This window comes from Paecilomyces variotii (assembly GCF_004022145.1).
Source record: "Paecilomyces variotii strain CBS 101075 chromosome Unknown C8Q69scaffold_17, whole genome shotgun sequence".
Lineage (NCBI taxonomy): Eukaryota > Fungi > Ascomycota > Eurotiomycetes > Eurotiales > Thermoascaceae > Paecilomyces > Paecilomyces variotii.
Window position 1 is genome coordinate 209,344 of NW_021167156.1, and position 20,882 is coordinate 230,225.

The 20,882-nt window shown below is 49.9% G+C and overlaps 5 protein-coding genes across 5 annotated transcripts; 2 read left to right on the top strand and 3 right to left on the bottom strand.

Moving 5' to 3' along the window:
• Window positions 1–1,292: 1,292 nt before the first annotated feature.
• On the top strand, window positions 1,293–3,263 carry C8Q69DRAFT_120999 (hypothetical protein). Its single transcript, XM_028625208.1, has one exon. The coding sequence runs from the start codon at window positions 1,694–1,696 to the stop codon at window positions 3,131–3,133; it is 1,440 nt and encodes a 479-aa protein (XP_028481382.1). The 5' UTR covers window positions 1,293–1,693; the 3' UTR covers window positions 3,134–3,263.
• A 260-nt stretch (window positions 3,264–3,523) lies between these two features.
• On the bottom strand, window positions 3,524–7,104 carry C8Q69DRAFT_438798 (hypothetical protein). Its single transcript, XM_028628593.1, has 2 exons — window positions 6,837–7,104; window positions 3,524–6,776 (listed from the first exon to the last, which is right to left on the bottom strand). Exon 2 carries the CDS (start codon window positions 6,735–6,737, stop codon window positions 4,005–4,007), a length of 2,733 nt encoding a protein of 910 aa, XP_028481383.1. The 5' UTR covers window positions 6,738–6,776; window positions 6,837–7,104; the 3' UTR covers window positions 3,524–4,004.
• Window positions 7,105–8,057: 953 nt separating this feature from the next.
• On the bottom strand, window positions 8,058–12,702 carry C8Q69DRAFT_424029 (putative eukaryotic translation initiation factor subunit). The gene is made up of 4 exons (XM_028628414.1): window positions 12,386–12,702; window positions 12,190–12,273; window positions 12,072–12,127; window positions 8,058–12,013 (listed from the first exon to the last, which is right to left on the bottom strand). Exons 1-4 carry the CDS (start codon window positions 12,420–12,422, stop codon window positions 8,408–8,410), a joined length of 3,783 nt encoding a protein of 1,260 aa, XP_028481384.1. The 5' UTR covers window positions 12,423–12,702; the 3' UTR covers window positions 8,058–8,407.
• Window positions 12,703–14,032: 1,330 nt separating this feature from the next.
• C8Q69DRAFT_488906 (hypothetical protein) lies at window positions 14,033–17,284 on the top strand (the record flags this gene model as incomplete). The annotated part of the gene is made up of 7 exons (XM_028632079.1): window positions 14,033–14,079; window positions 14,143–14,514; window positions 14,590–14,831; window positions 14,886–15,226; window positions 15,277–15,709; window positions 16,190–16,489; window positions 16,551–17,284. The coding sequence occupies 7 exons, from the start codon at window positions 14,033–14,035 to the stop codon at window positions 17,282–17,284; spliced, it is 2,469 nt and encodes an 822-aa protein (XP_028481385.1).
• A 473-nt stretch (window positions 17,285–17,757) lies between these two features.
• C8Q69DRAFT_121065 (RTA1 like protein-domain-containing protein) lies at window positions 17,758–19,504 on the bottom strand. The gene is made up of 3 exons (XM_028625209.1): window positions 19,100–19,504; window positions 18,922–19,014; window positions 17,758–18,832 (listed from the first exon to the last, which is right to left on the bottom strand). Exons 1-3 carry the CDS (start codon window positions 19,299–19,301, stop codon window positions 18,231–18,233), a joined length of 897 nt encoding a protein of 298 aa, XP_028481386.1. The 5' UTR covers window positions 19,302–19,504; the 3' UTR covers window positions 17,758–18,230.
• Between the last annotated feature and the right edge of the window lie 1,378 nt (window positions 19,505–20,882).

Sequence of the window (20,882 nt, forward strand, 5' to 3'; positions counted from 1 at the left end):
GTCGAAAAGCGACCATGTTTCAACTCTTGAGCATCGCCACCGGCCAATCTTCCTCGAGTAGACTCGCGATCGCCCGATGGTCCACTGATGCTCGGCTCCGCTGGATGTCTGTCCTGTCTGATTTTCCAGTAGACGACGCCGCGAGACGTGGCCACGCTGCTGGTCGCCAGCTGTTCCTGAACGAACATTATTGCGCTAACTGGACCTAGAATAGAGGATTTACTCGATGTATTACTGCTCCACCAATTGGAAATCAATATCCTCGATTGGCTTGTCCAGCGCTGTCGGTGAGGGTAAATCACTTCGTAGTTCGTACACAAACCGTGATTTTGATCTTCTTATTCCGATAGACATCGCTCACTCATAATCATCACATGATCGCCTTCCAGTTGCGACTCGTCGTGTGATGATTAAATGTACATTTAATATGTCAGACGATTTTCTGGGCGACATGGACGCCCTGGCTTAGAGCACCGGGTGAACTTGCAGTGCACATACCACCGTTACTGCTGGGAGCGTCTACTCTATCTTGACAGAAGAAACATTTCGTGATTCCGATCCACATCCCGTCGCAGAATCTCCGAGGTACTAATGGATTCTGCGTGTCATAGGGTTCTCTACCGAAGGCTGAAACAGTGAAACGATCGGGATCAATCTTACGCCAGAAAGTTCCCACAGTGAACCCTTTTTCTGATGCGGGGCTCGTTCTAGAAACTATAGACGGTGGTCTCTCTCGATTGCATGACGATACTAATATTCCCTGAGGCCTTGCGATTTGCCGTGATTGACTGGTTCTGCCATGTCAAAGATGATGATGCTGGTAGATTCTGCGCCTCCATCTCTGGCGTTTCAGATAAGAGCTACCTCTCCCTGTTGTTATCACTATGACTGTCTTCATGCCCTGTGAAGTCTGAGCCAGGCCAAGAATCTGGAGCAGTTCTGTGTCTGGGGAGACGTAAACCTATGTTTGGCTGAATCATGTCCAAGCGACTAACTAAACAACTAAGTTAACCAGAACCAACTTAGTTGTAAAGTTGAGATGTCCGCGTCAGCATCGAAGCTGATATCAAGCAGGCGGTAATAATTTCAACACGAGAAAGAAATCTCTATCACCCAGATTTGGGGGTTGCAGATGCAATTCCTTAGTCCAATCGATCTCACAGCGACAGCGGATATTGGTGTACTAGTTATGAAGCTGGATAAAACGCACAATTGCCGGGAGTGAGTTTAGGCTTGATGGCGCCGGCTGTGGCCGTCTGCTAGGGAAGTCCGCCTTTAGAGTACCCAGGTAAGTATGTAGTTATAACAATGACCGACATGAAGCATGGCTGACCTCCACAATCTTTGTTAACTAACCATCAGCGGATCAGGGACGCCTAAACACCATTTCTAAAACCATCTCTCCCCTGACCATCTCCATAAATCACCGAGATACCCGTTGATCGGCCCCTCTCGTCCCGCAGAATGCTCGTTAGCAACACCGCCACAGGCCTTACCGTGGCTGACAGTTCCCGTCTTCGGTTTAGGTTGTTTTCACGTTGGAAGGGCCGGAACGGCAGGGAAAGACTCAAACGGAGCTGGACAATAATGAACCATTACTGACGTGCTCCTTTTTTCTCCAGAGGTGAGGAAGTTTCCAAGTTGTCCTGCGTGTTGTTTCTTTTTTGCAATGTCCCTTGCAAGCCAGTAAATCATGTCTGCCGCAGAGAGTTCGGAGCGGAAACACGGTGTCAAGGGGTTCTTCTCCAACGTGCTACGCCCCAAAAAGTCCCGCCAGACTCTGCGCAAAAAGGCGCCGGTCGATGGGGTCGAGCAGGTGCCCGCTGTGCCTAAGTTGGCACCTTTGGAGGAGCATCGTCAAAGGGTGCGCGCAGCAGGACTCCATCTCAACACGCAGCTGGGTGAAAACCTTGACTATACGGAGATTCTGCATAAACTAGGGCTGAATGAGCCCTTCGATGCAGACGATTCACATTATGCCGTTCAGGACAATCGGCCACCCGGAGAGCCCGCCGTGGCTAGCCTGTCGCCGGAGCTTTGGGGTTGCATCGTCCAGTATCTCAACCCCCGCGAGGCCGCCAGCTTGGCCCTGGCTAGTCGAACCCTCTATATGAGGTTGGGATGCACACCGTTCCAGGCTCTCAACCTGGAAGAGAATTATCAATACAAGATCGAGTTTCTGGTCTCTCTGGATCGCTACTTTCCGCACCATCTGCTATGTTTTCCCTGCGCGAAATTTCATCGCCGCACGCAAGAGGGCCGTGAACGTCTTCGGCCAGCCGATGTATTGAATCCTCTGTTCAACTGTCCCAATGCGCGCAATCCGCTGCGGCCTCAGCCACGGCATCGCATCACTCATAATTATGTACTGTATTATTCGTTTGTCCAGTTGGTGATGCGAGCGCATCGTTTGGGACCAAGATACGGTCTCTCACCTGACTCCCTCGGTCGTCGCTGGAAGAGGGATGGATGGAACTTCACTACGAGGTACCACATCCATAACGGCCACCTCCTTATGCGCGTGACCGCCCAGACTTTCGCTGATCCGGGTCTGACGCCTGCTGCTCAGCGGATGCTGCTGTATTCCCGAGACGACTACTGGCCGTTCTTCTCTGCCTGTGCCCATTGGAGAGACGGCGAACTGATGAGCGTCTGCAAATGTGCACTATCTCATATTCCTGTTCCCCGACCCACGGAAGGTCTTCAAGGAGTAGAGAATAGGGTCAAAGACATGCTCGCAGCGCCCTCAACAAGGGGATCTTCCTCTTCAGTCATGACAGCTAGCTGTGGGAAATGCAGACCAAAAAGACGATGTCCGGAGTGTCCCACAGAATATCTCATCGAGATCAAACTCACCGAAGATCGGAGTGAGATTAAAAACGTCCATTTCAGGCACGCCATCGTCGTGACCCGCTGGAGTGACCTAGGAGACGGAATGTCGCCAATGTCGCCGGAATGGTCTGCCTGCGATGGCTACGGCCCGGAGTATGACTCTTTCACTGCCATTGGTAACCGAGCGATATCCGGTATCTTCGAGGCTGCCTTCACGTTCGACACTGTCCCAGGACAACGAGTCATCTCCTTGAATCCAACTGGTGTCAAGAAGGGAGAGGCAGGGAACGATTGGTATTAAAGGAGTTATTGAATAGGACGGACAAACTAACCCTTTATTCTCCCCGAACAAAGAAACCTTTTGTTTGACCCTAATCATGATGAAATTTAGGCCGGTAACTGTACCATAACATTCGTTTCGGAAAGGACTATTGAATAGTCCTTAGCCGCTGGCGCTTTTTTTTTTAATAATCAGAGAAGATATCTTTCATCTTTTCAACTTTTTTATCCCTTTCTTCTCTGCTCGCTTACTCGAGGGAACCAAAAACAAGGACCCTAATATGGTTAAGAAATTGCAAATGGGAGGATTTACCAAAAACCGCCATCTGTTTCAAAAAAGGAATTTGGCGTTCGGTCTTTTTTGGTCCCGAATAATAATAGTCAATGTTATTCTGATTCATCCAAAAGCTCTGAAAACCAAAGTAAAACGTAGAACCGTGTTTAAGGTATCCCATGCATTCGTTATGACAATAATTGCAATAAAGAGTGTAAATCCAATGTTATATAGTAAAATCAAAACCTTTGATCTATGTAAGGTTAGGGGTATCAAACATTAATACAACAGAAATAATAATAACAAGCCATTTTGACACATAATGTCTGATAGAGACGAATATCCAAGGATGGTCCTGAATTGTCGGTGTCTCGTATCCCAATGCGCGGGAGCCCAAATAAGAATAGGAAATGATCCAGTTCCCATAGGAGGAAGAATACCTAAAATAAGCAGTACCAGATAAGGAACCAACCTGATGCACTGGGCTAAATCCAACAGCTTCCAACCAAAAACACCGAAAAATGCATATTGTTCCCAAAGGAGATGGTACTCCAAGAACACTAACAACGACTAGTCCAAAATACCGGCAGCCAAAAGAGATAGGCCATTATGATACTGCTCACAAGAAGCTGAGTTCATCCTCGCTGCTGTCGTCTTGTGAGCATGGAATGACCAGACTCGTGCGTCGAACGAAAGATGACCGTCGTCGAGTCTTTCTGTTGTCAGATGGTCTGGGCAGGTAACTGCCCGTTGAACGACGGAGGCAGCCACGCGCGACTCGAACTGGTCTAACGTTGTACTCATCCGCCTTTTTGTGCACGATGACAACTTCGACTTTTGGGCTCTTGCCGCCATCTTCTTGCTTACCTGTGTCTGGATAATGTCGTGGCCTCCTTTGCTCGATCTCTCGTGAAATGGACGGAGATTCCATCTGCTGATAGTTACCAGATTTCGACGGTTCCCAAAAACTGATAGGATCCTCTTCGTCTTCAGTATCGGGTACGAAGTCGTCTGGGCTGTTCTCTCGTGATTCTATAGAGCTTTCACGAGACCTAAACGGGATTGTCCGAAGCCGCTTCCCTTCCCTTTCTGGGATGTCTTCCTCTAGGGTCCTCTTTAGTGACGACGGTGGAGAAGAAGTAACACTGGTTATATCATCTTCCGAATTTGAGGACGACTCAACATAACTTGGGAGCGGTGAAGGTGACTGATCTCGACTGGGGACGACAACAAGTGGTTTCGAGGCTGCTATAGTTTGGGAATTCCTAGCCTTAGGGAAGGGGGTACTTGCCACCCATTCGCCAATGCTTTCCTCCCATCTATATGGTATCCTCGTATGCAGCTCACCTGACAGTCTCTGCGAACCGAGTTGCGTGTCTGCATGGCAGCAGGCTAGCTTTTCCTGGAGTTCTGCAGCCCGTGCATGGTCCTCAGGATCCTGACTCCTTTCTGCAAGGTCCATGGCTACTTCGACGGCGATTTTTCCGAGGAACGAAGATAGACCTTTCTGGGAGCTCGTCGGTGCGAATGAGGAGAACATATTATCAACATATTTCGTGTGGCATCCGTGATCGATGATGGCTCGCTCGCAGCAGTGGATCACTTGCTGCGTGAGAAAGGACATCTCTTTCACAACTTCTCGCTGCTCAGCCAGACATCCAAAGAAAGAGTCGAACCGGCTCGTCATGGCGGTTTCCGTTTCCGCTATTGGTTCTGGAAATTCGCAATGGCTGCATTGTATTAGATAATTTCCAACGAGAACACTGCCACGCCGGAGTAGTTGCCAAGTTGGGACTGTATCCTTGTCCAGCAGTGGTCGGAGCTCGACTTCACGTTGCACTGTCAGTGCGAGACTTGAAAGGATATCCCGCATAATGCTTCTAGTGGTACTACCAACAGCTGAGTCATAAGAACGGACAATGTGCATACTGCAAAGGGCGGTGACAAGGCTTAAAATCATATTGCTTATCGTGTCTTGAGCGGAAGAGTGTTGAACCGATTTCCCCGTGTGGAGTGCAGACGTGCGCGTCTCCTTCGAAGCGATTATCGAGAGGGTAGAACCGGTCGAGTCCCTTGAGGTATCCTGGACGCCCACAATACCGCTGGCCCAGAGTATGACCGCTTCTATTAGACGTGTAGCAGCAGCGAAACTAGAGTCCATTTTCGAAAGTGATCCAATCGCATCGTGCATGGCCTGATCCCAATTCATTCCGATGAGACCGTGCGGAGGAACGACACCCCACGCCAGCGCCTTTGCTAGCTCGTCAAAGACATACGGACTATGACTGGTGTCGTAGTACCGCTGCAATAGCTTCAGTGAAGTGTGGCATCTGACAAGGTTCACAGATGTCTCAGAGTTCCCATGTTCAGCCAGATATGTTAATCTGTTTGAAAACAATGTCTCGAAGGCATCGAATTCTTTCAACTCGATACATTCTCGCAAGAGCTGGTGTGTCACCGAGTCAGTGAGCCAGTTATTCCGTATCATGTCCGACACCAGATGAATGCCCTGAGCGCGGACGGCTTCCCGCAAGGGTTGCCATCCGGTACCGTTGGGTGCGTACAGTGCCTCTAATTCAGTAAAATATGCGTCCTCCATATCGACATCTTCATCTTTGTCTAATTCATCCTGATTTTTCTGTTCCTGAAAGATAAATTCGGGTAGTTGACGCGCTGCCATCGATAGCAGCGAACGCGAGCCTTGAGCTGGTCGCTTCTGGGAGTTGTGGACACGGGTTCCCGCCAGAAATGTAAAAAAGACGCGACTAAGCGACTGAAGTATCTGCTTCAGATTTTGATCTCCAGACCGATCCAGAGCGTCGTGCCACACAGAGTTCTGCGCCGGGTAGTGTAATTCCCGTGATTTCAATCTCTTCCCCCTGCCCGTTGACTCGGTCTGTGCAGAAGACTGGTTATCGGATTCCTGAGAGGCTACAGCATCGTTCGAGTACCGGTCCGATAGGCGCCCCGTAATGAGCGGCGTCCCAATCTCGATCGCGCCAGGTAATTTTCTCTGAACCTCAGGGCTTCGCAGCACTGATCTCAGCCGACGCCTGCCACTTCCTTCGCTCCGCGCTGAGTATTTATGCCTAATCCGCCGCTTATCAGTCTTTCCAGGTATCCATGAAGGATCTTCCCTGTCGCTTCCGGCAGCAGAAGATCCATCATCTTGGTCCGGTTTCTTGCTTAGAGCCGTCACTTGCGTGTAGCTAATCTCGAGCGGTTCGTTCTGTTTCTGCGGCACATCAACGGGCGCTTGGTCGAGCCGATATTTCTCCAATCGATGATATATAGACTTCAAAGGGCGCAGCATTCGATAACCCCATTTTGCTGTCGGGCGCACATCTTCCATCTTTAAGCATCGGTCGACTGACTACCAGGACGCCCTACACTGAGTACACATTAGACTACATGATCCTCTAGATAGAAGGCCCCAAGACGTGTACCATACCTATAATACAATAAAAAGACCTTTTCTCCTTCTTATCTTGCGTCTTCAACTGCTATCCATGGCTCTCCTCTCCCTATGTGCGCGACGGAGAGCACATCCCACCGCCGGCAAGTGTTCTTGAGGGAGACGATTAAACAAGAAGTATTGTTCCAATGTATAGGGTGCCGTAATATCCAAATGATTAGGATGCTTGAAAATAAACTGTTGCGCGAAAATTAAAATACAGACGCCGGTGGGATGTGCAATGATGGTAGAGAGTCAAGCTTGGAAAGCGGATGTAAACATGAGTTGCGGGATGCGGTCCAGGCAGCCCTACTTACAACCGCGCTATTCCTATTACGGCTTCTAGGGCCTATTATTCAATGACATTTTCTTATTATTCCGCAGCTGGTAGTAGTTATCTAGTCTCTTGAACAATTATCTCTGCGCCATTGATTAGTAGAAACACGTTATCGCTTATTTGAAGATTTACACTTGTTGTTATCATTTCTTCCCGCAGACTGCTTCACAACCAATACTCTCTGAAAGAAAGCGTCTCTCGAAATAAATAGCGACTATATATATAGTTACAGTTTCATTATGATCGTACGAGACGTCCAACATACGGAGAAACTCTTAGCGATGTTTCTTCAGGACATCAGTAAAAAGCCCACTATAACGGATTCTGACGACGTAGCAGTTCAACGAGTTCAGAATAGAATCAGATAGGCCCGATACAACATGGTTATCAGAGCATGATGTGGGAAGGGCATTCGCCGATGTGATTAGGGAGGAATCCTCGTTGGATAGAGCAAATTTGTGAACATATCAGACGGTTAGGTTCAGATATCGTCTCCCGACTCTGAGCTCGCAGGGTCCTCATCCTCCGTAACTTAGTTATCCCGTTGATGCTTGCGCCTGGATTTCATGGTCCTCATTTAGCTATAGTTATGTACATACTTGGCCTAAGACACATCCCTCTTCATGGTAATCTCCAACTTATTGATCAACACAACGCCACATAAGCGATTTCGTCATATTTAGTCCAAGCATCGATATAGCACCAGCGGAATACATCATACTATCAGACACAAGTGGTAAATCGCAGGAAACAGCCGACCTCGTTGAATCAGGATGGCGGAGCAAAAGAAATCAGTCGCTATTGTTGGAGGTTGATGAAGGTTTCGTTGTATGTACGTATTTCACTGATATACGAGCTAGGTAGAATGCACGTAGCCAATCGTGTACTGGTGTATATATTAAATGCTAGTAAGATCGTGACTGGTTATCGTGACATTCACCGTTCCACTACCACAGTACTCTAGAAAAAGATTCGTGCATCATAATACAAAGCGATTCCTTGATATGGAAACCTGAAGACCGTTGCTATGCAGAGCCCGCATGAAACAAGAAAGGGAAAAAGGTCCCTCATAGCGCGCAAGAGTAGAGATTCCTACTATACAATTCTTTTTAACCACCGAGCCACCGGACCAAAGACCTCATCCATGACATGTATATAGTGTCGTTGCTAAAACACGTTAATATCGGAAATGAAAATTCGGCTCTGCATTGCCCATTTTCGTAATATGAAATTAAGCGTTCACAGCGGACTTCTTGGAACCACGGAGCTTAGGGTTGCTGGCAGCAGCACGCTTCTTCTGCTTCGATCGAGGAGTACTCGATTCACCACCCTCGATGAACTTCAGCAGCTCCTCAATGCTACGGGAGTCTACAGAGGATCCGTTCCTGTCCGTGGCGCCAGCTGCTTCCGCGACGGTCTGGCCGACCTGAGGCTGCGGCTTGGCACCAAGCGGAACGCGGCCAGTCAGATTGATGCGGCGCAGTCGACGAGCTTGGATATCCTTAGCATGCTTGGCAATCGAGACAGCGTTCTGAGTGAGCTGCTCCAACCAGCTCTCAGCTTCCTTGGTGTTTCGGTCCTCGGGTCCGAGTTCGCTGAGGAAGATGTTGTAGGCATCACGCATCTTGTTGACAGCGGCCTTGGAGTCCTGGTCCAGGGCCAGAGCCTGGGCAAGCTGGAACAGGATCGTGGCGGTGTTGATGGACTGCCTTCCGAAGAGTTCTTCGCAGACAGCCAGTGAGGCCTCGAACCATTTCCGCGAGTCCGAGTAGAGCTTAAGGTGCTGCAACATCACGGCAGCATTATTCATGGTCGTGATAGAGTCGGGGTGGTTGGAGCCGTAGATGATCTTCCAGAGATCCATAGCATGCTTGACGTACACCAAGGCGGTCTTGGTGTTGCCGTTAGCATGTTCAAACAGACTCAGATTAAGGTAGCTGAGGATGGTATCGGCGGAGTCAACGCCTAGTGTCCGCTCAGTGACGATGACCGCCTTGCGCGCCAGTTCCACAGCGGCATCCTTCTCGTCGTTCTGGTAGTAAAGCATTGAAAGCTGGTGGTACAGCTTGGCAACCTCGGGGTGCAGGATTCCGTAGATCTGTTCATGGAGAGACAGCGACTCAAGGATAAGTTCCTGGCCCAGCTGCTTCTGACCCTGCATCATAGAGATGCGTCCAGCCTCCAGGGCTTCTTCAGCGAGAGCGCTCCGTGGAGCAGCATCCCTGACGAGAGGCACGATGTTGAGGATGTCATCGGGAACGAAGGTAACAACGGGCTTAACCGGTGCAGGGCTGGGCGAGGCACTGTCACCGCCCTTCTTCTTTTTCTTCTTGCCCTCATCGTGTCCGGCTCCGTTGGCGCCGTTAGAGATAGGAGCGGTCTCCTTGATCTGGGCCTTTGTGAAAGCATATTCACGAGCTCCCAGTTGGAGACCGAGTTTGATGGCAACGTCACGGAGAACCTGCAAACGCCTCAAGGAGCTGAACCATTCAGACTCCAGAGTGTAGCGGAACCTGGTCTTAACCTGCTTTTCAATCTCGGCCCTCAAGCTCTCGGGAGTGACACTCTCAAACGCGAAATCGCCTTCCGGGTAGATCTCACGCAGGGACTCGTCAATGTCTGCGCGCGGCTGGGGGTTGACGTCGGTTCCGAGCAGGCAGTTTAGCAAGTGAGAAATGCAAGAAGGCGCGAAAGGAGCAGGCAGGTAACGCAGGTAGCGATTAGTAACATGCTTGAAAGCACGGACAATCATCTCCTGGTTCGCGAGCACGGTCAGAGCCTGGAGGCGGGAGCCCTTCTCCTTGGAGAGTGAAGCAACCTTGCCAAGGTAGCGAATGTTGATACCACGCTTGTGCATAAGCTGACTCAGGGACTGTCCATCCATCGGGAAGCCAACCTCGCCGTCATGGAGATCTTGGATCAGATCAGGAAGAACCTTCGATCTCAGATAGTCACAGGCATCGCGGACCTCCTGCTCATCACGAGCCCACTGTTCCTTCTCCTCGTCGGTCTGAGGGACTTGGCCACTGAACACGTCGGGGTTCAGTGCAAACTGGAAGCCGGAGATGTCTACTCTCTCCTGATCGACAGCCTCTTCGCTCTTCTCAGCAGCAGCCTCTCCCTCAGCCTTCTCGCCCTCGACGGCCTTCTCTTCGGTCGCCTTCTTGGCACTGCGGCGACGCTCGACTTCCTCTTTCACGTATTGGCTCATCTTGTACCGCCAGTATGACTCGACAAGTTCAAGGCGAAGAATGGACATGCGGTGGGGGTACTCGCTGTTTCCTTCGTCTTCCTGCCATGCGACATCGAGAGGAGCGATGCGATACAGGTCAAGAACGTACTTCCTGCCATCCGTTCCGAGAAGACCCTTGGTCTCAACGCTACCTTCGAGTTCGTGACGCTTGCCGTCCTTATCCCAGACGGGGTGCTTCTTCACTCTCAGGGCCTTGGAGAGCTTTTCAAAGACAGGAACGAAGTCAGGGTGTTCCGCCACGACTTCCTTGCCCTCAACACCACCGTAGTCGATCTGGTGCTCGCCGGGTTCCCGCTGCTTGAAGATACCAGGAACGATACTCTGACCGACCATACGCTTACCGAGATAGTCAACGACAACGGTTCCTGGAGTGAACAATCCGGGGACATCCAGCTGGTTTACAGCCTTAATTCCCATGACGTCCTTTCCGACAGCAACACGGGCAGCCTCATCGCCACCTTCGGAAGCAAACGTGCCAACGCCATCAGCGCCGAAAGAGTAGAAGATGTTGTTGTACACGAAGATCTGGGCATCTCTTCCTTCCGTGGGATTCAGAGGTGCAACCTCTCCCCTGGCCACCAAGACGGCGCCACGGGCAGCAGCGTCGTTGTAATCGGCGAAGAGCTTTGAAGTCAGGCGCTCCCGGAACACTCTGTCCTGGACTGCTTCACGAGGTAGCTCTCTCGTGGTCTGGAACTCTTCGTTCCAGTCACGAAGGGTCTCAGCGTTGTCCACACCGGAGATGAGGAAGTTCTCCTGAGACCGAGCGATGTCGGGCTGGTGAGCGTTGACGCCTGCGGCGTTCTGAGAGACAAGCCAGGGGTTGTTGGGGATAGCGTTCTGGAAGGGGAAGGTGGTGAGGAGGTCCTTCTTGTTGTTAGATTCCTGCAGAGCCTGGAAGGCCGTGTTGAATGAAGGTGAAAGCTGAGCGATCAAGCTGAGCAGAGAATGAGCACTGCAGTTCTTGGGAGCGGGGCGGGGGAAGGGGTCGAATTTGCTGTTGGAGCATTTGTTGACGTAGAATCCCGACACGTGGGAGGTGATCTGGTGTTGTTCCCCTTCGTTAGTCGTAACCTGGAGGTACAAAAGGTGACCCTTCTGGCGGAGGTGGTATGGAGGTGGGTTCCAGGGAGAGAGCGAGATAGACTTGATAGTCTTCGGAGGCGGGTTCTCGGACTTGGGTAGGATCGTCTGCAGGGAACTGGCAGCACCAAGGTCGTAGCGCGCCAGAGGGTGTTCGTCGCCCGACTTCTGTGCTCCGCTGCCGCTTGTCTCCTCCTCAGAGGCAACAGAGTCGTGCAGAGACAGACCAGCGCTAATACCGTGGAGATTGTCGATGCGGTCTCCCGACGCTCCCATCAGCTCTCTCATTCTGACCACATGCATGCGGGCCTCCTTTTCGGTGTATGGGTCCTCCACCAGGACGATCTCGGAGTCCGCCTTGAGGTCCTTGACCTCGGAGAGCTCGACGAAGTCATTGATGCGCTCCCCGTTGAACTCCAAGTGGAAACAGGTATATTGGAACGTCCCGGGGAGCTCCACTATGGATTGCCGGACATCTTGGACCTGCTCCTGGCTCGAGACCTGGTGACACAAGTCGATTAGCACAGACCTCGACGATCTTGGCGAATCGTCAACGCACCATCACCTGGATCTTGTAAGGCTCGTGGGGAAGCTTGACGGAGATCTGGAAAAGACCTGGCGCGACCGGGTTAGCATGACCACGAACCCACAGCCATGGTCCAAGCAGATCGATATACCTCCAGCATTCTGATCCTCCTCCGCAGCACCCTCGGGGTGGTTGCCATTGGTAAGCTGTTCCTCCGGCTGGGTGTTGGGAGACTCTGTGCGAGGCCGCGTGTTAGCTCATGACCTTTTTTTTTGGTGTCCGGTAGGCGGCGTGCACACGCCATCCATTGGAAATAGTTGATGGATCTGAATTCAAGTCTCCGATACCTTTCGAGTTCTCCAGCTCGCCATTAGTCTGTGCCATTATAGTGGTTTGGTTGAGCGGTTGTGAGCAGGTGTCCAAAAAATGGATGTCTAAAGAACAACACAACACGCAGGAAACGGGAGAGAAGAGAGGGCGTATAGTACAATCAAGGGAGGGTCAATGGAAACAGAAAATGACCCCAGGTCCCCAGGAAGAACGACGACGGGAAAACGAAATAAAGACAAGGGAAGTTATCCAAGCTGGTTCTGGGGGAAGCAGGAGAGTCCGAGTCGCAGCTCAGAGAAAATTTCGCGGATACGGCATTCCATCGGAAGGCCTCGGGGGGCGGCTAAACTGACTGGTCGGGGAAAAGGCAAACCTCCACAATGGACTGTTCTCCGAGCCGGCTATCTCGAGCTGTTAATTAAATACGATACGATATTTTGACTGTAATAAGTTATATCTCGCGGGCATCTAGAGGAATTATATACAGTTAATTATTATTACTGTTTCTGTGCTCAATCGTGGACGAGAGGAAAAACTGGTGCACTTCCTTCCTCTAACTAACTCGTCTTTCTTCCCACAGTCCCTAATACAATACACAATAATAGTATTCTTTTCAGGCCTCGTATAAACTATATTATCCAACTCCCTAGGAACAGCAGAAAAACCAACAAATAATAGCATCCACATTATTGACGTGTAAAACTTCAAACCGGTGTGGTTATTATTACTACTGGTTAGGCTCACGGTTTAGTTAGCCTCGACGCAACCAAGTCCATACATAGTTTAGTTAAAACTGCCAACAAAGATCGATCATCGCAGTACATAATATTGTAATACATAATAACTTTAATGCTTGGCGTCTCTGGAAAGCTCCGATCGATCGCCAGCTGTCTAAGTAATTAATTAATCAATAAACAGTTAGACCAAGTGAGCTCAGCTTCTGCAGCCGCCAAGACGCATCGCATCGTGTTGACCAGCTTGGCGGATGGGAAACCTCGTTTGGGCGAAGCACTGCCACAAGTTGGCAATCATCACTGACGCCCTTTCTTTTTTTTTTCTTTTCTGCTTCCCTCTGCTAGCTGGACTCGCCGTCTGCTACAGCTCTCTTCTTTATTCATTTATTCATTTATTTTTTACTTTTTTCTCGTCGCTCATTATTATCGGCTTTTTTGCCGCGGAGAACACGCGTCAAGTGCCTGTTGTACGATCTTAGTTACTGCTCAGTGCCGTGGCTCTCTCAATTCCAAAGGCGCTCTTGGACGCCTGAGATACATTCGTTGAACCCCCCCTGTCGCTCGTTCTCTCAGTGCGCTATTAACGTATTATTGTGTCGATTCTTATTTCTTTCCCCTTACTCTCCCCTCCGCATCTCACCGCGACTGCGCCACTCCTACCGGATTAGGTAGTCTTCCACTGCCTCGATGATAATAAGATATCAATAGGGCCGTTCATCTCATTGTAGCGTATAACGGTGGATAATGTATTCATATCGGATGATAAGAGCGCCTCTGGCTTCCAATGTCAGAAGATGTCTAGGCGCATCACGACGTTATCCTACACCATATACTTCGCGGCGATTGGACTCGCAGTTTGTCGGCCAGCCCGATGACGGTGATAAAAAGGGAGACGATTCCGGGCCTACTCTAAAATCCACCATCTTGAAAATGTTCGAATCGGCCGCTACGACCTTTGCGTCGATTGCTGTTCTGGGGTATGCAATATATACCTAACTAGCTGCAACATCGAAGGAGAAACTGTCCTAACGGTTCTGCAGGCTCGCTGGATATTCGTATCATAAATACTACAAGCATCTCGTACTCAAGAAGATGGATAAAGCTTTCCAACCGGGTGATCCAGCACTCACAATGGCAGGAGTCGAGGGCTCAGATGTCAATGACCCCGATGACCAGGCAGACCACTGGATCGTGCGCGATGAGCAATCCAGGATCGATGGCATTGTCTCTGGCAAAGAGGGCGGACGCTATTATCTCATGATCGGCGAGAAAGGAACCGGGAAGGCGTCCATGCTGCTGGAAGCAATGCGCAAGGTCAACGGGGATGGGATTGCCGTGGTCGAGGCACATGCTGATCTGGAGATCTTCCGGATACGTCTGGGTAAAGCACTGGATTTCGAGTTCCATGAAGAGTGAGTTTATTTTGTCTGTCTTTTGTCTTTGTCTTCTACCTTGCGATAGCCCAGAGCGCTGACCCGCCCTCACAGTTACATTGGCAGTCTTTTCAGCATTCGAGGCCCGCGTGACACGACTCCGCTCCTTGATATAGAGCGGGCCTTTAATAAACTGGAGAAGGTCGCTATTGCACGAAGAGAAAAAGGCCACAACCCTCTCGTTCTGATCGTCAACAGCACCCATCTAGTGAGAGATGACGATGACGGTCGTGACTTACTCGAGATGATCCAACAGAGGGCTGAGCAATGGGCCGCCAGTAACCTTGTGACGATAGGTAAGTGGCTTCTTCCTTTTCCACTACGATCGTGCGTGCTAATATTGCCTTCAGTTCTGAACAGTGATGACTACTGGGTATACGAACGACTAAAGCGATACGCGACCAGAATGGAGGTGATTCCGGTGCCAGATCTCAACAAAACTCAGGCCATGGCTGCGCTGAAGCAGTATCGGCGGAAGTACTTTGGGGAGGATCTCTCGTCCGAGATCCTCGAGCAGGTCTATGACCACGTCGGCGGTCGTCTTTCCTTTCTGAGCCGGGTCGCAAAGGCCGATGATATGATCAAAATGTGTCACACCATCTGTGCTGCGGAAAAGACATGGTTCCTGAACAAATGCTGGATCTTGGGAGAGGAAATGGACGATGATGTGATGGATGAGCAGAAATACTCGGTTTGTAATCCCTCTGCTATCGTTGGAGGGTCGTCCCTAACTCTGTACAGTCTGCAGCCATGGTCCTCGCGCAAGCTCTCGTGGAACGGGAGAAAGAGATGAAGCAAACATATGACCCCGAAAGGGGCTATATCCTCCCAGAAATCCCCCTCCACGAAGCACGACAGATTATGACCAGAGCCGATTTCATTCAAAGCTACGACCATGATAACATCTTCACCATCGACTCCCGCGCGATGGTGCGGGCTGACTCCGTTCCCATGCAAAATGCCTTTCGAGAAATCTGTTCGCGCCCCGGTTTTGCGGAGCACCTCGAGGCCACCCTTGATCGTATCAGCGCTATTGAAAGCTTGGGCAGAACTCGTGAACTCACCATTAAAGACCTGTGGGATCAGGGCAAGTACAGAATCGTCGTTCGCGATACCAAGGGCAGGGAAAGCGGAACAGTGGAGTTCTCCGTGGCCGAGAAAGAGGAGAAAGATGGTGACGAGTGAACTCGAGTGGTTTCCATATTCTGATATCTTCTTGATTGAAAATGTTTTTTTCCCAGAAAAGTTGGCTATGGGCGTGGCATGTGTGTTGGGTGGATGTATGTATTCTTATTTTACTCGGTATATTTCTGCCTAGGAGCGCAGTTTCTGTGTTATTATTTTATTTATCTTTATTATCATTCACGAGTTTCCAAACCAGTAGAAACAATTGCTTTATACAGTGAAACTAAAAGCAAAATACAATAGAATGAGTTGAAGAATGCCGGTTGCGTCGATTGCCCAGCTTACTGCCGGTGACATCATCACATGGTCAACGCCGACCGGGAAACAAAAACACACGCGACAGCCACAGCAGCTCCCCTCGCTCAGCGCAGCTCTCTTCTTCCTCCCCCGATCACGCCGTATGCTATCAGCAAGGTCAAGCCATCGCCAACCAGACCAGAAAGCAGATTTCGCAATAGCGCCGTCCCAGATCCCACAATGCCGAGCCGCAAGACCACCGTCTCGAACCTGACCAAAACGAGTCGCAAACCCAGCAAAAATGAACCCACCCCGCAGTCGCACGCAAAGGGAATTCCTGCACCGGCACGATTTGTATTGGTGGTGCTTAGCAGCCTGATTCTGAGTTCGGCTCTCTTCACGGTGACCTCTATCGTCACCATTGGTGATCTGGGATTTGTTAGCAAACATCTAGAGAAATGGTGGGAAGTGGGAGGATTGATCGCCTGGCGGGCCGTTGAGCTGGGATTAGCATGGATGCTGGGATTCGATGGTAAGTTCATGTAGCAGACGAGACATGGGTTGGCAATGCTTTACTGACCATCTCTGGCCAGGCCGGGACGTGGCTTTCTTCACTCTAATCACCCATTTGCCGACTTTCTCATTGCTGTCGTCCTTCTACGGCGTCCGACCAACGACCACTCTCGCCTCCTTGGCCATTACTCTGATCTCGAACACGGTCCCCTTCATGCTTTTGCGCGGCACCAGATGGGTGCATAACCTGACCAATGCCCCGGTGCACGCTGTCAACAACCGCTCGATCCTTCAGGACATTCCGACCGCGATCTACACCTCCGTTGCGGCGTCCGCTATCTACGCAGTGTTTTTATACATCAGCTTCTCGACATGGCTCCCAGCTTTCCTGGTCGTGCACTTTGAGGATATCCCCGACATTCGCACCGCCCACGCTGGCCCTGCCGGTCTGCCCGTGCTGTTCTTGACTCTAATTCCGCTGGGCTATGCTGCGCGCGATTTCCTCTTCGTTAGTTCTACCGGATGGACAGATGCGCCCGATGCGACCAAAGCAGATGCCGTTGTTGAGGGGGAGTTCCTCATCAGTCAATTGTACCGCAAGACGTGGGGTTCATTCTTCCCCAAGACGAAGATTCTGGTGTCGCGTACGTCACTCCTGGCAGCCGTCGTGCTTGTGAACACGATCGTTCAGGTTGCAGGCACGGTCAAGGGCGTGGATGTCGAAGGTGCGGCAGGCTGGGGTGCGATCTGGGCCACGGCCACTGTGGTTATCGGTGTGACCTTTGGATGGATTGAGGGGGTGGACGGTGTATGAGCATTTTCGCCCAGGAGAGATGAGGCGACAGTAAATTTCAGGCCGGGTAAAGGAGCCACTTGTGCGAGACTCAATCTCTCGATCAATATAAAACCTCTGAACCTTGCACGGTGTGTTTCAAGTTTCAATTCTTGTTGTGGCCTTCTTTTCTTATATCTTCGTTGCTCTATGTGACTTAAAGTTTTACATTTGGTGATAGCGTTGGCGAAAGGAGCGAAACGGCGCCAGGATGACCAGCAGGGACTGGGGTTGGGGAAGAAAAATGCTGTCTTGTTTTCTTTTATTTATTTATTTTTCTCTTTTCTGTTGATGATGTTATCCAGGATTGATGTATGTATTGTACCGTACTTGTACTTGCCAGACAAGAAATAGATATCAAAGTAACCAGTTGCCATATCCCAATTCTTCAATATACCTAGTTATCAGGCACTCACTCACTCACTCACTAGTTTAACAAAGCACCACAAAACCCAAGAGAATATGAAAGAAACTAATAATTATTCAAAGATAATTCCAACATCTTCTAGATAATGCGGGAAATAATTGTAAACATAGCAGGGCGTGAAAAACTCGGAACTTTATCTTATCCGATTCAGTAAATATTGTCAGTAATATAATATGAGAGAAAAAAACAAGAAAAAAAGAAAGAAAAAAGAAGGGCTCCGTTGCGCCATGGTATATGCAAATGAGAAATCAGAACTTGAACTTAAGTCAGGTATCATGAGAAAGGAAAAAAAAAAAATCATATAACGATAAAAGGGAAAGCTATATGGTGTATATGTAGGTAGTTATGCAATGAGAAAGAAAAGGGGAAAGGGGGCGCTGAGATTGTTTATGGGAAAAGCAAGACCTCAGCAAAATCTCGTAATTCGAATATCAATGAGAAAAAAAAGGGAAGGGAAGAAGAGAGAGTGAGATAAGTTGCGTAGGAATGAATTAGGTCGGTCTATGCATCGTTGAACACAGGCTGTTCGCTCGATTTGGAAGACATCTCCTGTCCGACGTCGACGGAGACGGTTTTCTGAGACGGGATGAACCAGCCCGGATGGATGAAGTTGAAAATAGCAACGGCGGGCGCCATCATGGCTCCGTCGAGAGCGATGAAGAATCGCTCGTGGGTGATTAGATATCCGGACCAGCCCTGCAGCAGCTCGATTGTTCGGTAGATACTTCGGATATAGATGCAGGTGATGGAGAAGGCCATGGCTGCCATTAAGGGGACGACGGTGCCGCTCATGGAGCTCAGACGGTGATGGCGCAGCACGCGACGGAAAAAGTCCGCAGCGCAAGCCACGAAGATGGTGATGGAGGCCAGTTGGAAGATGATACCTGCGACCATTATATCGGTTCCCGGTTTGGTGCTTGTGTTTTGGTTCGATTCGGACGAAGCAATGCCACCGCCGATGGCTTGGACGACGAGGGAGACCACATCGCAGGTGCAGAAGATCCAGAGATACATGGCGGGACTGAGGACGGAGGAGTTGCGTCCGAAGATCTGAATAAAACGCCCCAGAAGCACATATACACCGGCCGTGAAGAATGTCGGTGCTAATTCGAATGTCAGCGGAACCGGTCACGAACGAGAGAGACTGGCAAGGAAGGGTTGGTTGGTTGATTTCTTCTTGGAAGCATCGTACCTATGATCAATGTGGATATCTGCATCAAAAAGGCATTGCCGTTATAGGGGCATTGAGAGGACCATGTCCTGGCTGCCCATCCCAATACTTCCGCTAAGTATTATACCGAGTCAGTCCGTCGTGTTCAAGATATTCATGTATGTATGTAAGTATGTATGTACAACAAGCGCTCACTCACTGATGCATCCGACCACAAAGGTGAAACACCACCAATTCCTCTTCCATAGAGCCTGAACTGTATGTACAAGCATCGACAGCCCAAAAAGCACGCAGAAAACAATTCCCGCGGCTAGAGATGGTTGATACCCGTAGGGAGGATCAATGCCAGGAATGAGCGCATGGCAGGTCAGGCTCAGCGCCTTCTTCTCTGCGAACGACATTGTATGAGATACAAATAGAAAAGAAGATCCGGCGCAAGGAGCGTGGCTGCAAACCACAGGGGAAAGAAAAGACAGATCCGGTAATGTGTGGAGGACCGTTATATTATTATATACTTTCCCGCACCGTCGGATATCCCATAGACAGATTAGAATAGATCCAACTGGGGTCACACTGGTCAGCAGCTGATCTTTTGTTATCGAGACCGAGAGAGCGAATGGCACAGGCTTTAACCATCTCGGCGCGCGCAGAGTTACAACGATCGGAGCCCATCAGAGACTCCGACTCCGTTGCGGGTTCGGCCACGGAGTAGATGATGCGTGGAGACGTCCGAGCCGAGCCATCGTGAGTGGCTCTGGAGCATCATAGCCGATGATGGAGTTTTCTGGCGCGGAGATTTTATACGATCTGACGAATCGTCGACCCTCGCAACCACTGCCGGACGCAGTCTAGCATGTCTGGAGTTCCTGGAATCATTCCCACCCAGCCTCACAGGGAGACGAATAGACGACTGACAAGGCGGCTCAGACGGAAAACTGTCTCACCATCCCCATGTTCGATCTCGGATAACGTCTGGTTCGCGAGTCGGGAGTCGACAGAAGAGGATGGTGGAGGCTGAAGCGAACCTAACCTTGTAAGTACTTAGAACCTTGGATGTGGTTTCTTTCGCTTTACTTACAGTCTTAGACAGGTTGCCCTAAACTATTAATTTAGATAATTATACTCCATCTGGCAACGCCCTACACGAGTCATGTCATACCTCATCTCATCTCTCTACATCTATGGTTCAGTAGAGAATCCAGGTCCTTAGATTTTTAATATCTTCCAGCAACCGAGGGTGGGACCCAACGTTGATGCACACCATCGGGCCAAGAAGAATCTTAGCGAGCAGACCATGGTCAACTACTGTTTGGGGAGCCATACTTACTATCTCGATGTTTCTTTCTACTCTTGGCAGCCGAAAATAACCTCAGATTGTGTGCGGCCTCCCCCAAGCCCGTTGGACAACAGGATGAGAGTGCCGTAAGCACTTAAGGTCTCCACGATCAGCCACAAATAAGGCGTTCCGGTTCCTAACTTTCTCACACGTCTCTTGTTTGCATAGGCGCAAGCTATGCACTAACTGCATCGTCTCGGTCCTATCTTAAGGCCGTCTGCAATATCTTGCTTTTCGCCCGCAAGCCACGACTGTGTCGTGGCTTGATGCTTGATGCGCTGTCAATTGCCTGGCAGAAGTAAATAGGACTGATCTTACCTCGATGTTATTATTGGATCTTGGGTAGTTTCTACTACTTTCAGGCCCGTTTTCTATTTTTCGACAATGCTAAAGGCATCTATAGGTATTCGGATTCTGCAATTTCCCCAATATCGATATTGTGATTAAAAGAAAGCCACGAAGGAAAAGAATCACGCTAGAGCAACAATTGTTTATTATAACTTAGTCTGCAGACTGCGATTCCAGCATGGATCCTTGTCTAACAACTTTTAATGTAGAGCGATTAATGTTCTACAATGCTCTATGATGTAGATTTTTGTTTAGGTGATATCTAAATCAGGTACTTACGACTTCAACAATCTTTTTT

What these genes read in the sequence shown, in the direction of transcription:
- C8Q69DRAFT_120999 (XM_028625208.1), top strand. Translation starts at nt 1,694, where the DNA reads ATGTCTGCCGCAGAGAGTTCGGAGCGGAAACACGGTGTCAAGGGGTTC.
- C8Q69DRAFT_438798 (XM_028628593.1), bottom strand. Translation starts at nt 6,737, where the DNA reads ATGGAAGATGTGCGCCCGACAGCAAAATGGGGTTATCGAATGCTGCGC.
- C8Q69DRAFT_424029 (XM_028628414.1), bottom strand. Translation starts at nt 12,422, where the DNA reads ATGGCACAGACTAATGGCGAGCTGGAGAACTCGAAAG. An exon ending in GGAGGATCAGAATGCTGGAG is followed by an intron (nt 12,128 to 12,189) that starts GTATATCGATCT and finishes CGGTCGCGCCAG; the next exon opens with GTCTTTTCCAGATCTCCGTC. An exon ending in CTTACAAGATCCAGGTGATG is followed by an intron (nt 12,014 to 12,071) that starts GTGCGTTGACGA and finishes TTGTGTCACCAG; the next exon opens with GTCTCGAGCCAGGAGCAGGT.
- C8Q69DRAFT_121065 (XM_028625209.1), bottom strand. Translation starts at nt 19,301, where the DNA reads ATGTCGTTCGCAGAGAAGAAGGCGCTGAGCCTGACCTGCCATGCGCTC. An exon ending in CTTTGTGGTCGGATGCATCA is followed by an intron (nt 19,015 to 19,099) that starts GTGAGTGAGCGC and finishes TATAATACTTAG; the next exon opens with CGGAAGTATTGGGATGGGCA. An exon ending in GATATCCACATTGATCATAG is followed by an intron (nt 18,833 to 18,921) that starts GTACGATGCTTC and finishes CATTCGAATTAG; the next exon opens with CACCGACATTCTTCACGGCC.